This window comes from Mustela nigripes, chromosome X, assembly GCF_022355385.1.
Source record: "Mustela nigripes isolate SB6536 chromosome X, MUSNIG.SB6536, whole genome shotgun sequence".
Taxonomy (NCBI): Eukaryota; Metazoa; Chordata; class Mammalia; order Carnivora; family Mustelidae; genus Mustela; species Mustela nigripes.
This window is the reverse complement of record NC_081575.1, coordinates 109,875,349-109,889,234: the sequence shown is the minus strand read 5'-3', so window position 1 is coordinate 109,889,234 and position 13,886 is coordinate 109,875,349. Positions and strand designations below refer to the sequence as shown.

Here is a 13,886-nt window from a genome sequence, read left to right as displayed (position 1 = left end):
AACATCGTGGAGCTGAAGGAAGCCTTTCGTCGGAGGGGGAAATTGTACTTGGTGTTTGAGTATGTTGAAAAAGTAAGTCACTAATTGATAGTGAGGAGATTTGCCTGATTTTTTTTAACTTTTATTTTATTTTTTTAAAATAATCTCTACACCCAGCATGTGGCTTGAACTCATGTCCCTGAGATCAAGAGTTGCATGCCCTACCAACTGAGCCAGCCACGCGCCCCTGCCTGATTTTTTTATTTAGGGTTGTTTCTGGCAGTTTTCAAAGAAGTATTATTATCTAGTGTGATTTGTCAATGTACTCAAACTCTTGGTATTTTAAAAATGAAATTATTATCCATAATCATTAGAAGCCCTGAAATGTATTGAAGTATTTTGTGTAATTTAACTCTACAGAGATCATCTTACATTTCAACAGTGAATTAATTTGGCTTCTGATGCTTTAGAATCTGTGTTCAACAAGTAATTTTTAGACTTGGTTCATTTAAGTTAAACCTAGGCAAGGCCTCTGAGAGAGAGACAAGTAAATTGACAGTGATGACATAGGATGACAGAGGTGTGGAAAGCAGCCTGCCAGCATAGGATGACTGCCTAAATCCGACCTAGAGTGGCGAATGAGTGGGCTCATGGAGCAGCCTTTTGTGAATTGCCTGTGCTTTGGCTTTAAGGGAAAGAGATGTGCCAGGAGGCATAAGGTGAGGCATGAGGAGGTAGATGCGGCCGCATCTAAGGAATTGGAAGCATGGGAGAAAAGTAGAAAAGTATATACACTTCGGTTGTTAGCATACTTGCTTTACATTTTTTTAAATTGGTAACTATTAGTGACCACTTCAATGATATGTGGCCCAGGGGCAAGTGTATGCTGCAGTAATCAATACGTATGTCTTTAAATTTCTTTGAGAGCAGCAGCCCTACAGTGTTTGGTTATTGTCCAAAACTGAAATAATTACCTTAACAAGAGTAAAATAAACTGAGCCAGGTGGACCTTTTAGAGGTTTCCTTGATGAATGAGTATGTGGCTCCAGATTTCCTGTTACCAAAACAACAGTAAAAATTATTACTTTTATTAAATTTCACTTCTGGAGTACATGTCTTTTTAGGAATCTGCATGATAAAATGAGAAATTTCTAAATTATAAAATGAGGCTTTCTGAAGAAGGTGATGACTGGAGAGACTTATGTTTACCAGCTGCTTTCTGTGCCATAAATGACCGTGTCACCACCACCATCACCATTACAAAATAGAAAGCAATGTTGCCAAGACGATGGACTAGGAATGTGGCTTTTGACTTAATTCAGCCTTTATAAATTATTTTTCTAATGAAAGTAAATGGACATAGTAAATTCATTTCAAGCAAAACTTGAAGAGTATTATAAGTTTTCTCTGTCATTTTAAGACACTGTTTTATGTATCTTTTCCAAAATCTGCTTAAAGGTTTCTTTTTCTTTTTCTTTTTTTTAAGTGAGGACAGATCTTTATTTTTTTGATGGGGTGGGGAGGGGAAGAGGGAGAGAGAGAGAGAGGCTGCACTCATAGCGTGGTGCCTGACATGGGGCTCGATCCTACAACCCTGAGACCATGACCTGAGCCGAAATCAAGAGTCAGATGCTTAAGCAACTGAGCTACCCAGGCGCCCCTTAAGGTTTCTTTTCCTTTGTCAATTTAGGTATTTTCCTAAGGGACCTTCCCCACCAAAATTAAACTGAAATTTAATACTTCTCAAAAAGTTATAAAAAAGGACTGTTGTAAAAATCAGAAACTCTTTATATTATATTTTAGTTGTCAAGAAATAATTGTGCAGTTTGCAGTTTCCACTGCCACATAATGAAATTCTGACAGATCTATTTCAGTTTGTCTTTTTAAAATTTCTGTTCTGCTCATGGTGGTAGTTCACGATTAATAACAATTTAATATGAACAAATGGGGAAATTACCTCTGTGTACCAGTTTCTATGTCTGAGCTCTCTTTGCTGTTAAGTGGCAGGGCTGCTCCCAGAGCTCCCATATGTGTCCCTCTAGGCCTGGGTTCTTGCCCTGACCCTGTGGTTTTTCAGTGGAAGGTGACCTCCCATCAGCGGCAGTGCCTAACGATTAACAGAGTCTCAAGAGGGCAGGAAAGTGATGCTCTCAAAGGGTAGGGGGTTGTTAGAGATACAGGACGACAGTGGCTTAAACAAATAGATATTTCCTTCTTCCTCACATATAAATACGAAGGTAGGTGGTACCTGGTATGGTAACTATATGGTAACTATTTATTTTTAAAAAATAAATTATTGATTCATTTAGGAATAACAATAATAATCCCATTACATGTTAACATAAATTTTTTTTTTTTTTAAAGATTTTATTTATTTATTTGACAGAGAGAAATCACAAGTAGATGGAGAGGCAGGCAGAGAGAGAGAGGGAAGCAGGCTCCCTGCTGAGCAGAGAGCCCGATGTGGGACTCGATCCCAGGACTCTGAGATCATGACCTGAGCTGAAGGCAGCGGCCTAACCCACTGAGCCACCCAGGCGCCCACATGTTAACATAAATTTGATTGTGGGGTCATTCTTTCAAGTAAGAAACGGTGTTCTGCCAGAAACAAGCAGCTAGTTGAGCTTGCAGCTCAATCACGCAAGTGATTTTCTTCAAGACAACCATCTTGCTTTGTTATGTAACAGAAGTGCTTCATGTGTATTCTTCATTTTACCGTGTAGATTCCTAAAAAGACACCTGCTCAAAAGTTGAAATTTAATACAAGCAATAATTTTACTGCTTCATCAAAAAAAGACATCCTTAACTAAAACTGGCGTTTCGTCTTTTTATTTTTTTTAAACTGCGAGTGTGTAGCATTGATTTAAGGTGCCCCCAGTTCACCCATCCTTGCTTTGAGTCATCGGTGTAAATACAAACACAGTGAAAGAGCCAACGAGCTGAGTGTTGCTATGAATATAGTTTTGACTTTATGGGCCTTCTGCAAGATCTGGTAACCACCCCTAAGAGATCCACAGATCATACTTTGTACCTGCTTTCCCAGATTGTCGTCTACAAAAAATGAACTCTAATCATGCTGTGGACCTTAGTATTGACCTTACAGAGGCAATGGGAAATGTGTGGTTAATCTGGAAATTCAGTGGAGACTGGTTAAGTGGATTTTCTGCTTAATAAAAAAATTTTACATGAATTTTAGACTCCAGACTAAGAGTTTCAGAACTTGGTTTGTTGGGAGTCTGTCAATGTTTATTTCAGCAAGATTTTCTGGCCTGTCTTAATTTTTGTACTGATTGCATGGATCTCTCCTAATCTTAGGGAGCATTTTCTTTTAAGAATATTTTCCAGGTATTCCAGAAATATTTTCAAGGCCTGATTTTTATTGCAAGGTTCTAGTAAACGTACATAGGAGGCTGTGTTTAAATGACTGTTTCCCCCCTCCATTTTACATTACAGCATTTTATCTCTACTTTGTATTGCTTTTCCCTTGAAGTTATTTTAAAGTGATGCCTGAAAGGTTTTACGGAGAGTGGAAAGTGCCAGGGTTATTATTTGGGGAAGCACTGGGGTGTAGTAAAAATGGAATTTCTCTTAAAAGAGAACTTTGATTTAATACAGTATTCTGCTTCTGCATGAAAAAGATAGTAGGTGGAAAGCAAAACAGTTGTTGAAAATGCTTGCATGTATTGGGTGAATTTTCATCCAAGATGCTTGCTTATCTGTCCGTCTGTCTGTCTATCTAGCTAAGATTCTATTCATTCATGAGAGAGAAAGAGAGAGAACAAGCGAGCAAGGGTGCATAAGCAGGTGGAATGGGAGAGGGAGAAGCAGGCTTCCCACCGAGCCAGGAGCCCAATGTGGGTGGGGCTCTACCAGGACCTCGGATCATGACCTGAGCCGAAGGCAGATGCCTAACCGACTGAGCCACCCAGGCGCCCCTAAAGATGCTTTTTAAAATTGTTAATACATGATTTATGGGTCTACCTAATTTGTAGAGATTAATGATTCCCTACTTAATTTTTAGAATATGCTTGAATTGCTGGAAGAAATGCCAAATGGAGTTCCACCTGAAAAAGTTAAAAGTTATATCTATCAGTTAATCAAAGCTATTCACTGGTGCCATAAGAATGATATTGTCCATAGAGGTAAGTATGCAATTTTTGGAATGAAAAATATTAAGAAAACCTCAGAGTTAACATTGAAATATTTTACATATTACTGTTTTAAGAGTACTTCTATGAGCACTGACATTCCACTTAAATTAAATACATTTTGAAAGTACAGGATATGAGACATTGTTCACCTTCTGAGTCTCCTTTTGTATCACCAAAAGGATGGATTGCAAGTTTATTTGGATATTATGGTGATATCTCTGTTTGTATAACCAGGTCTATTCTCAACTTTAGAAATGCCTAGGGATATAAAGAACTCAGCAAATAGGAACTTTGAAGCTTACCTTGGGTAAAAAGAGCAAAGGGATGTTCTCTGTTGCCTTTTGGTCCTGCTGGTAGACCAGAAAATGTGAAACCACCTAGAATAAGGCTTTAAAGGTGGTCACTGACCCCCATTGACAGTCACCTCCCATTCCCTCTTAAACCAACCAGTTCCTGAATTAAGTTCCTGAATTTCCCTACCCATTAGTGAGAAGAGCCCGTTGTGAGTTGTAGGCATGATCAACCTTGCATAAATGTCATGCGTGTGCTTCCATAAACTGTTAATATTTTGTCCTTTATTGCTGTGTGGTGGGTGGTTTATAGTACTAAAGGGGAAATTACTTTCTCAGCATGGTTTTTGCTTCTACACTATTTATCTTCTCCTGATAAGCTCTCTTGAATCCCAGAGTTTCAGTAATGGGATACATACTGATAAAATAATGGAGCCAGAAGATGTTTATCAGAAAATGTTACAGTATCTACTTCTTGTGTTTGAATTACCAGATAAATGAATACCTCATTTTAATTTACCTATACAGACACTCAAACATATCACTTTAAAAATAGTCTCACTTTAAGAATAGCTTAAAGGTCATGTGAAAAATGCCAGCTCCTAGTATATCTAGAAAAAGACATTTTATATATTTTTTGGATTTGACTTTCGTATCACTTACCTTATCCAGGTTGTTGGTGGTATAGAGAGATCTCCAAGTCAACTACATGGCTAGTATCTAGAGTAATGATATTAATAACAGTCTGTACCACAATATGAAGCTATTAATACAGAACTGATTTAGCTGCATTTCTATAGTGTTGCTGTGATTTGGTTAAGTATATGGTAATAAATCAATGATTATGAATTAGCAGTAGAAACCATGATTCTGAAATCTTCAGATTTTCCTCCTGTCTTCCCCTTTTCCATTTTTACCTCTGCCATCTGATACAGATGATAGGTACTCTAAAAATAGGATTGTGAGATGCCTCCCAAAGCAGGAATTAAATAGCATTTTCTGTATATTTCTACTCAGCTCCCACTACATCTTCTGAAGATCCATGGAAAAAATGAGAAATCTTGTCTTGACTCATCCAGTATAACTTCGGCATTACACATTTATAATTATGAACCACACAGAAAAGCTAGAGATGTGTAAATATAGGCATTATATAGAAAATCACAACAAATTCTAATTTTTATGTAGTTTTTCCTCTAGTAAATATAATACTAGGTACTTATATATGTTTTTAAGGTATCTTGTAGGTGTGAACATTTTTTAAATATTCTATCTCTGAAAATTTTATATTCTATCTCCAACTTCTGTTACTAGTACTTTATAAAGTAGAATAGTTCCTTGAAATGTGGTGACCTAGATTCAGTGATTCTTAAATTCCTTTCCGAGATCACATTAATACCTTTACAATTTAAAGGGAAAAATATTTTTTACATTGTGGGTCTTCATGTTTCTCAAAAAAAATTAGTTGAAACTTTCATGAATCAGCAAAAAATGTGTTACCCTGCTTTTCCCTGTCACAGGTTTCTATTCATATTACTCTGGATATTTCTTTCTTTCTTTTTTTAAGATTTTATTTATTTATTTAATGCACAGGAGAGATCACAGGTAGGCAGAGAGGCAGGCAGAGGGGGGCGGGAAGCAGGCTCCCTACTGAGCAGAGAGCCCAACGCAGGGCTCAATCCCAGGACCCTGAGATCATGACCTGAGCTGAAGACAGAGGCTTAACCCACTGAGCCACCCAGGCGCCCCTAGTCTGGATATTTCTAACTAGATGCCGTTATAGAGGGGCGCCTGGGTGGCTCAGTGGGTTAAAGCCTCTGCCTTCGGCTCAGGTCATGATCCCAGGGTCCTGGGATCGAGTCCCGCATCAGGCTCTCTGCTCAGCAGGGAGCTTTCTTCCTCCTCTCTCTCTGCCTGCTTCTCTGCCTACTTGTGATCTCTGTCTGTCAAATAAATAAATAAAATCTTTAAAAAAAAAACAAAAAGATGCCGTTATAGTGATCCAATAGTGTCAATCAGCAGTCCATGGAACATTTTTTAATAATTGATTTTTCATCTTTATACTTCAGATATAAAGCCAGAAAATCTCTTAATCAGCCACAATGATGTTTTGAAACTGTGTGATTTTGGTAAGTTAAAAAGAAATTGAGTCCTGTAAGTAGAATTAATTTAATATAACACATAGGTAGCTTTTAAAGGCTTATTAAAAGGTTTGGGTTTTTTGTTTTGTTTTGTTTTGTTTTGTTTTTTATGTTTTGACTTCAGTTAGCAGAGGAATATTCTGTTGGGTCATGTGTTGAAAATGGATGGTTAGGTGACTACTGTACACTCTTTGCATAGTATTGTCTACTCTTTTTAAAAATTCATAATGCAGTATTTGTTTAATGAGAACGCAAAGCAAATAGATGCATGTGTATATATTCATAAACCCAGTACTTAATGATTCCAAAAAACCAGTTTTCTATGAAACACTACTATGCCTTCTGTTTTGGGTACGATAAAAGAATATTTTTGAGGTATTTTAAACATTGATAGAAATTATTTTAGGTATGATCATTAACTAACAATATGCATAGGTAAATACATATGTGTCATGCATGTGCAATGGTTACATACCTATAAACGTCAAAGACTTTTTAGAGCAGTTCCATTTATTCCCTTTCAATGAATGAGATTAGTAATTAATGTTTAATATTCCATCTCCTGGTTGAGTGTATAAGGAAGCCTTTTTTTTTTTTTAAGGATTATTTATTTGTTTGACAGGCAGAGATCACAAGTAGGCAGAGAGGCAGGCAAATGGGTGGGGGGAAATGCAGGCTCCCTGCTGAGCAGAGAGCCTGATGCCGGGCTCGATCCTAAGGCTCGATCTTAAGGCGGTAGGATCATGACCTGAGCCGAAGGCAGAGGCTTTAACCCACTGAGCCACTCAGGTGCCCCTATAAGGAAGCTTTTGAATTGTACTCTCCTAGTAGAAAATTGTGCATTCATTTCCATACATATAAAACTGTATTAAGTGCTATTAAAAATTAAAGTTGAAATAATTCAGGAAAGTTTTAAGACTATAGGTTAGGGTGCTTAAGTTCTGAGTCACTTAAATCTTTTTTGTCTAATCTGTATGCTGAAAAATAACAACTTGACTGAATGTTATTTTTCATATATTCAAGTATAATCGTAAGTATAATGTAAACTCCTACATATAAGTGAAAATTCATCTCCTTTCATAAGCAAGAGTTAGATTAGTACCTCGGAGGTGGATTGAACAAATGAGAAATAGAAGCCTTCTAAGAACGTACTGTGTGAAGGACCACTTTTCTCCAGTGTGGCTATTAGAAGCAAGTGTAACTGTTTTCACTCAGTGTTTGCAAAGAATTTGAATATTATGAACCTGCTTGCCTGAGAAAAAACGTTTTGTAGGACTTAAATTGTTTTATACTATTTATAGGGAATATTACAAAGAAGAGTCCTTCTTTCTTTCTTTCTTTCTTTCTTTCTTTCTAACATATAATGTATTATTGTTTCACAGGTCTGTGAATCATCAGTCTTACACAATTCACGGGACTCACCATAGCACATACCCGCCCTCCCCGCCAGCAACCCTCAGTTTCTTTCCTGAGATTAAGAGTCTCTTTTGATTTGTCTCCCTCCCCAGTCCCATCTTGTTTCATTTTTCCTTCCCTTCCCCCACGAACCCCTGCTCTGTCTCTCAAATTCCTCATATCAGAGAGATCATATGAGAATTGTCTTTCTCTGATTGACTTATTTCACTCAGCATAATACCCTGTAGTTCTATCCACATTGTTGCAAAATGGCAAGATGTTGTTTTTTTGTTTTTGTTTTTTGGATGGTTGCATATTATTCCATTGTATATATATATAGACCACATCTTCTTTATCCATTCATCTGTTGATGGACATCTAGGTTCTTTCCATAGTTCGGCTATTGTGGATATTGCTGCTATAAACATTGGGCTGCACCTGCCCTTTCAGATCACTACTTTTTTTTTTTTTTTTTTTTAAAGAATTTATTTATTTATTTGACAGAAATCACAAGTAGGCAGAGAGAGGAGGGAAGCAGGCTCCCCACTGAACAGAAAGCCCGATGTGGGGCTCGATCCCAGGACGAGCCGAAGGCAGAGGCTTTAACCCACTGAGCCACCCAGGTGCCCCCAGATCTCTACATTTTTATCTTTAGGGTAAATACCCAGTAGTGCGATTGCTGGGTCATAGGGTAGCTCTATTTTCAACTTTTTGAGGAACCTCCATGCTATTTTCCAGAGTGGCTGCACCAGCTTTCATTCCCACCAGCAGTGTAGGAGGGGTCCCCTTTTTCCGCATCCTCACCAACACCTGTCATTCGTTTCCTGACTGGTTAATTTTAGCAATTCTGCCTGGTGTGAGGTGATATCTCACTGTGGTTTTGATTTGTATTTCCCTGATGCCGAGTGATGTTGAGCACTTTTTCATGTGTCTGTCGGCCATTTGGATGTCTTCTTTGCAAGTCCTGCTATATTTTAAACATCTTATGAAGTGCTTAGAAGAATAAGAAAGAAATATCCAAATACAGCTGTTTAAAAGATCTTGACCTTGACATTTTTAGCACTTTCTTAGTATTATGATTTTCAGGAATATTTCTGGGTCTATTTCTTGCTTCCTATCCATAATTGTGACTACCATCAAGTACTGAGATTCTGTGCACCTCATGCTTCCTTTACTATGTATCCATGATTCTATGGGTTGATGATCTGCTTAAACCCCCAAATTACTGAAATTTGTAAACAAATTGTAAATACAAATGTGATGCCTATAGAATGGTTAATAATAGTGGAAGGTATTCCTGATGGGGCATCATTTCTTTTCTTTTCTATTTTTAGTTTTAGTTTTTAAAGAATTATTTATTTATTTGAGGGGGGGGGGGGAGAGAAAGAGAGTGGGGGGTGGGCAAAGGGAGAGGGAAAGAGAATTCTCAGGCAGACTTCCCTCTGGGCACGGAGCCAGATTCAGGGCTTGACCCCAGGACCCTGAGATCATGGCCTGAGCCAGAATCAAGAGTCAGAAACTTAACCAGCTGAGCCACCCAGGCACCCCCAGCATCATTTTTTAAAGGAAAGACAATTTGAAGTGGTAAGGAAATTTCACATGGCTGCATTGCATGTGGTTCTTTGTACCCTATGCGTCCCCAGTGATCATGTCTCAACTGCTTTCCCTCTATAACACTGGGCTCCTTTGTCTATCTTGAAGAATCCCATTTGAAAATAGGAATATTTCTTCCAATTTTTTACTCTAATGTTTTACCCCTCATTTTAATGTTCTGGTTCTCTCTGACTGTCCATAATGCTTTTGGTGTGTTAGGTGGCTAATTAGCTTACCTGCTGGCTTACTTTTTGGCCCCAAAATCTTTTGAAAGGGTTTAGAGGGAAAATAGTTATCGATAGAGTAAGTAATTAAGGTACCCCTAATATGCTTCTCTGTCACATTAGGAGATGAAAATAATTTTGGCCTGCTTAGTTTCCATTATTGCCAACTATTAGTTGTCTATATAATGGCTAGAGCTGATCAGCAACAGTAGATCTACAAATACTAATGTTAAATCCCACATATCAGAATATAATGACTGGCTCAGAGTGTTTGCCTTTGGCTCAGATCATGATCCCGGCATTCTGGGATCGAGTTCCCTGTCGGGCTCCCTGCTCAATGGGGAGTCTGCTTCTCCCTCTCCGTAATTCCCCCCTCCCTTCTCTCAAGTAAATAAATAAAAATCCTTTGGGGGAAAAAAAATATAATGGCCATCTGTGACAGGGTATTTTAGCTTTGACTTGGGCTCTTGTAGGGACTTCATTTTGTTCCCAAGATTTGCATTTATCGAGAGAGCTGACTTAAAAGTATGCTCTGAATGCTTGTAAAAGTATGTGATGACTTCAAAAATACTATTTCTTTAATATAGGAGGAGACGGGTTTTTTTAGTGAATACACTATATGTTAACTGATATACGAATGGACTAACATTTTTAAAATAATGAAGGGACCATTAATAAATAGCCCATTCAGTACCAGTCATTGTGTTCTTTTGATATTCCTTTAAAATATTACTAGCACTGAAATACCTTGCCAGCATGATATTGTTGCTTCTTTTTCACAGTTATACCTTTGGGGTTTTCTGTATTTCAGGTTTTGCTCGGAACCTATCAGAAGGCAATAATGCTAATTATACAGAATATGTGGCCACCAGGTGGTATCGGTCCCCAGAACTCTTACTTGGGTAAGTTACCTTCCCCAGATAAAATGACATTTATATATCTGCTGATCATGTGTCATTAGGTTTGGGATCATCTATGGAAGATAAGAACTTTAGTTAATTAAATACCAGTTAACCTCTTGCAGTATAACAAGCCACCCAAAAGCTTAATGGTATAAAGCAAACACCATTTTATTTGCTCACAATTCTGGATGCCAGTGATTTAGGGGAGTCAGTAATTAAAGTTCAGCTGGATTGTTCTTCTCTTGGTCTCAATGGGAATCACTCAGGTAGCTGTAGTCACTCAGTAGATCATTTGGAGGATGGTTGGTTTATGAGGCCTTGGCTGGGACAGACCATCTCTGTTCCATGGAGACTTATCCTCCAGTGGGCAAGTCCAAGTGGCTTCATGTGATAGCCGAAAAATTCCCTGCAGCAATTGGGCAAGCCTCAATGCAAAGGTGGTTTTCAAGCCTCTGTTACCCTGGTTTTCGCCTCATTAGCCAAAACCTGTTACATGGCCAAGCCCTGATTCAAGGGATGAAGAAATAAACTCGATCTCTTTCTGGGAGGACTGGCCTATCTGTTGGTTCATTCAATCATTCATTCATTCAACAAGCAGTTATCAGGTGTCTCTTATATCTAATCACTTTGCCAGAAACATGGTATAAATACTGAAGCAGTTGCCAATTTTCTTATGAATAGAGAAACCTCGTTTGATGATAAATGGCTGCTCAAACACACCGCATTGTTGATTTTCTCCGCAATATCACATCTGTCCACTGTGTGCCCACCCTTCCACTTTCAGTGCTTTCACTCATCTGTTAACCCCAGAAAAGGGTTTACTGAAAAGATTTTTCTTTTCTTTTTAGAAACTTGAGAACCTAAGAAGGATCCTATCCTCCTGAACTCTATTACATAGTTATATGAATAATCCTGTATTACCTTAGTTGTAGTACTTTCTTATTTTCCATACATTGTATTTCCTTCTTGGGAACCATCCAAGAATGAAGAAAGAAGGCAAACTCTGCAAATAAAATGAGATATGGTAGTGATGATGACTGGTACTCATTATAGGTTTCATCTCTTTAGTGTGCGAGACATATATATAGGGGTCATGAGAAATTTAAGTTTTAAAGGTTTTATTTATTTATTTGTTTATCTTAGAAAGAGAGCTCAAGTGGGGGCAGGGAGCAGAGGAAGAGAGAGGGAGAGAATCTCAAGTAGACTCTGCACAGAGTGTGGAGCTTCACGCAAGTCTTGATCCCATGACCCGGAGATCATGGCCTGAGCTGAAATCAGGAGTCAAGACACTGAACCTACTGAGCTACCCAGGCACCCTGAGAAATTTAATTTTTAAAAGATACTACTTATATAGTAGGAGTACAAATTTCTCTGTGTGTTTTTCTTTTTTTAAGATTTTATTTATTTGACAAGAGGGAGAGAGAGAGAGAGAGATTGGAAGTAGGCAGAGAAGCAGGCAGAGAGAGAGGGGGAAGCAGGCTCCCTGCTGAGCAGAGAGCACAATGCGGGGCTCAATCCCAGGACCCTGAGATCATGACCTGAGCTAAAGGCAGAGGCTTAACCCACTGAGCCACCCAGGCGCCCCTCTGTGGTTTTTTTGTTGTTGTTGAAGATCATGATGACAGTATGTGTAAGTTACTCACTGAGGGTTTATTTTGATATTCACAATTTCCCAGTGTCTGTTAACCATCTGATTGTAATTCTTGATTCATTGCTGACATAGAGTGTATAAGAATTATTGATACCAGTTACTGGAAGCTTTACTATTTTTTTTTTTTAATCAAAAGCTTGCTTTATCTTGGGAAACAAATGGTGGTTAGTCACTTTATTATTTCTCTTTGTGTGGATAGATTTTAGAATTTCTGTGCAAATTTTTTTTTAAGTATTTTTATTTATTTGACAGACAGAGATCACAAGTAGGCAGAGAGGCAGGCAGAGAGAGAGGAGGAAGCAGGCTCCCTGCTGAGCAGAGAGCCCGATGTGGGGCTCGATTCCAGGACCCTGGGATCATGACCTGAGCCGAAAGCAGAGGCTTTAATCCACTGAGCCACCCAGGCGCCCTGTGCAAATTTTTAAACTTGGTTTTTTGATTGATTTTCTTTTGTGTTTGTCTTTGTTTCTTTTTCTGTGTACCTCTGTCTGGACTTAATAAGATGCGTAATCCATTTTCTTTGGGGAGGGATTTGGAATTTGAGTTTACTGGACAGATTTGCCAAAGAAGAAATGAATATGAAGTAGATCATTCTTAGAACACCATCCAAGGAGTCATGTATGGTAGAGGACTTTTTATGATATGATTTTGTCTATGTGATAGCCCCAATGAGTTCATTCTGAGGACAACCTTATTATAGACCTTCAGAGTATTTGCTGCCTAATAATACCTGTCAGAAAACTGCAGTTATGTTTAGAGATGTGTGGGAGCTACCAAAAATAGATAGGACTCCAATTAATTGGGGCCAAATTATATATTACTAATTAAATGATTGTCAACTACTAGTTGAAGAACCATATTATTTGTGTAAAAATCCCATTGAAATCAGTTGATAGTTGGTTAATATTAAGATTTTACGTTTTTGTACATTCTTAAGACTTTGTCCTTGACATTCAAAATAGTTCCATCTGCATAAATTATTCATATCCGTTGACAGAAGAAAAATAGCGTGATTTGGGTATGTAGAGATTTTTTGTAAGTTTCTCCATCTAGCACAAGTTTTTTCTTTTATACATGTATTAAAGAAAGATCAGTATCCTTCCCTCCCCAACAAGCTACAGAAAGAAAATGTACATGAAGTTTCCTAAGATGGTCCTTTAGGTTTTTGTGGGAATGAAATGAGATAAAGAAAATACTGACTTTCATTTGTAATGACTTATTGTCCTAGAAACATTTCTGTATAGTGTTAACAGTGCTTTAGAGTATCTGTTAAAAGTTTTGTATTACTGCTGTATCATTATGACATTCTAGAATTTCATCCTGTGTTTTTTTCAAATACTTTATTTTGTTTTACCCTTCTTTTAACTTTTTTTTTTAATTTCTTTTTTTTTTTTAAAGATTTTATTTATTTGACAGAGATCACAAGTAGGCAGAGAGGCAGGCAGATAGAGAGTGAGAGAAGGAAGCAGGCTCCCTGCTGAGCAGAGAGCCAGATGTGGGACTCGATCCCAGGACCCTGAGATCATGACCTGAGCCGAAGGCAGCGGCTTAACCCACTGT

The 13,886-nt window shown here is 38.0% G+C and overlaps 1 protein-coding gene across 1 annotated transcript in view; it reads left to right on the top strand.

The window, feature by feature from the left end:
- Window positions 1-6: 6 nt before the first annotated feature.
- Window positions 7-13,886, top strand: part of CDKL5 (cyclin dependent kinase like 5) — a 54,474-nt gene continuing 40,594 nt past the window's right edge. Inside the window, exons 1-4 of the mRNA XM_059385534.1 lie at window positions 7-72; window positions 4,001-4,121; window positions 6,490-6,549; window positions 10,585-10,675. Coding sequence (XP_059241517.1) covers window positions 4,004-4,121; window positions 6,490-6,549; window positions 10,585-10,675 — 269 coding nt within the window. The 5' untranslated portion in view covers window positions 7-72; window positions 4,001-4,003. The remainder of the gene's footprint in view (window positions 73-4,000; window positions 4,122-6,489; window positions 6,550-10,584; window positions 10,676-13,886) is intronic.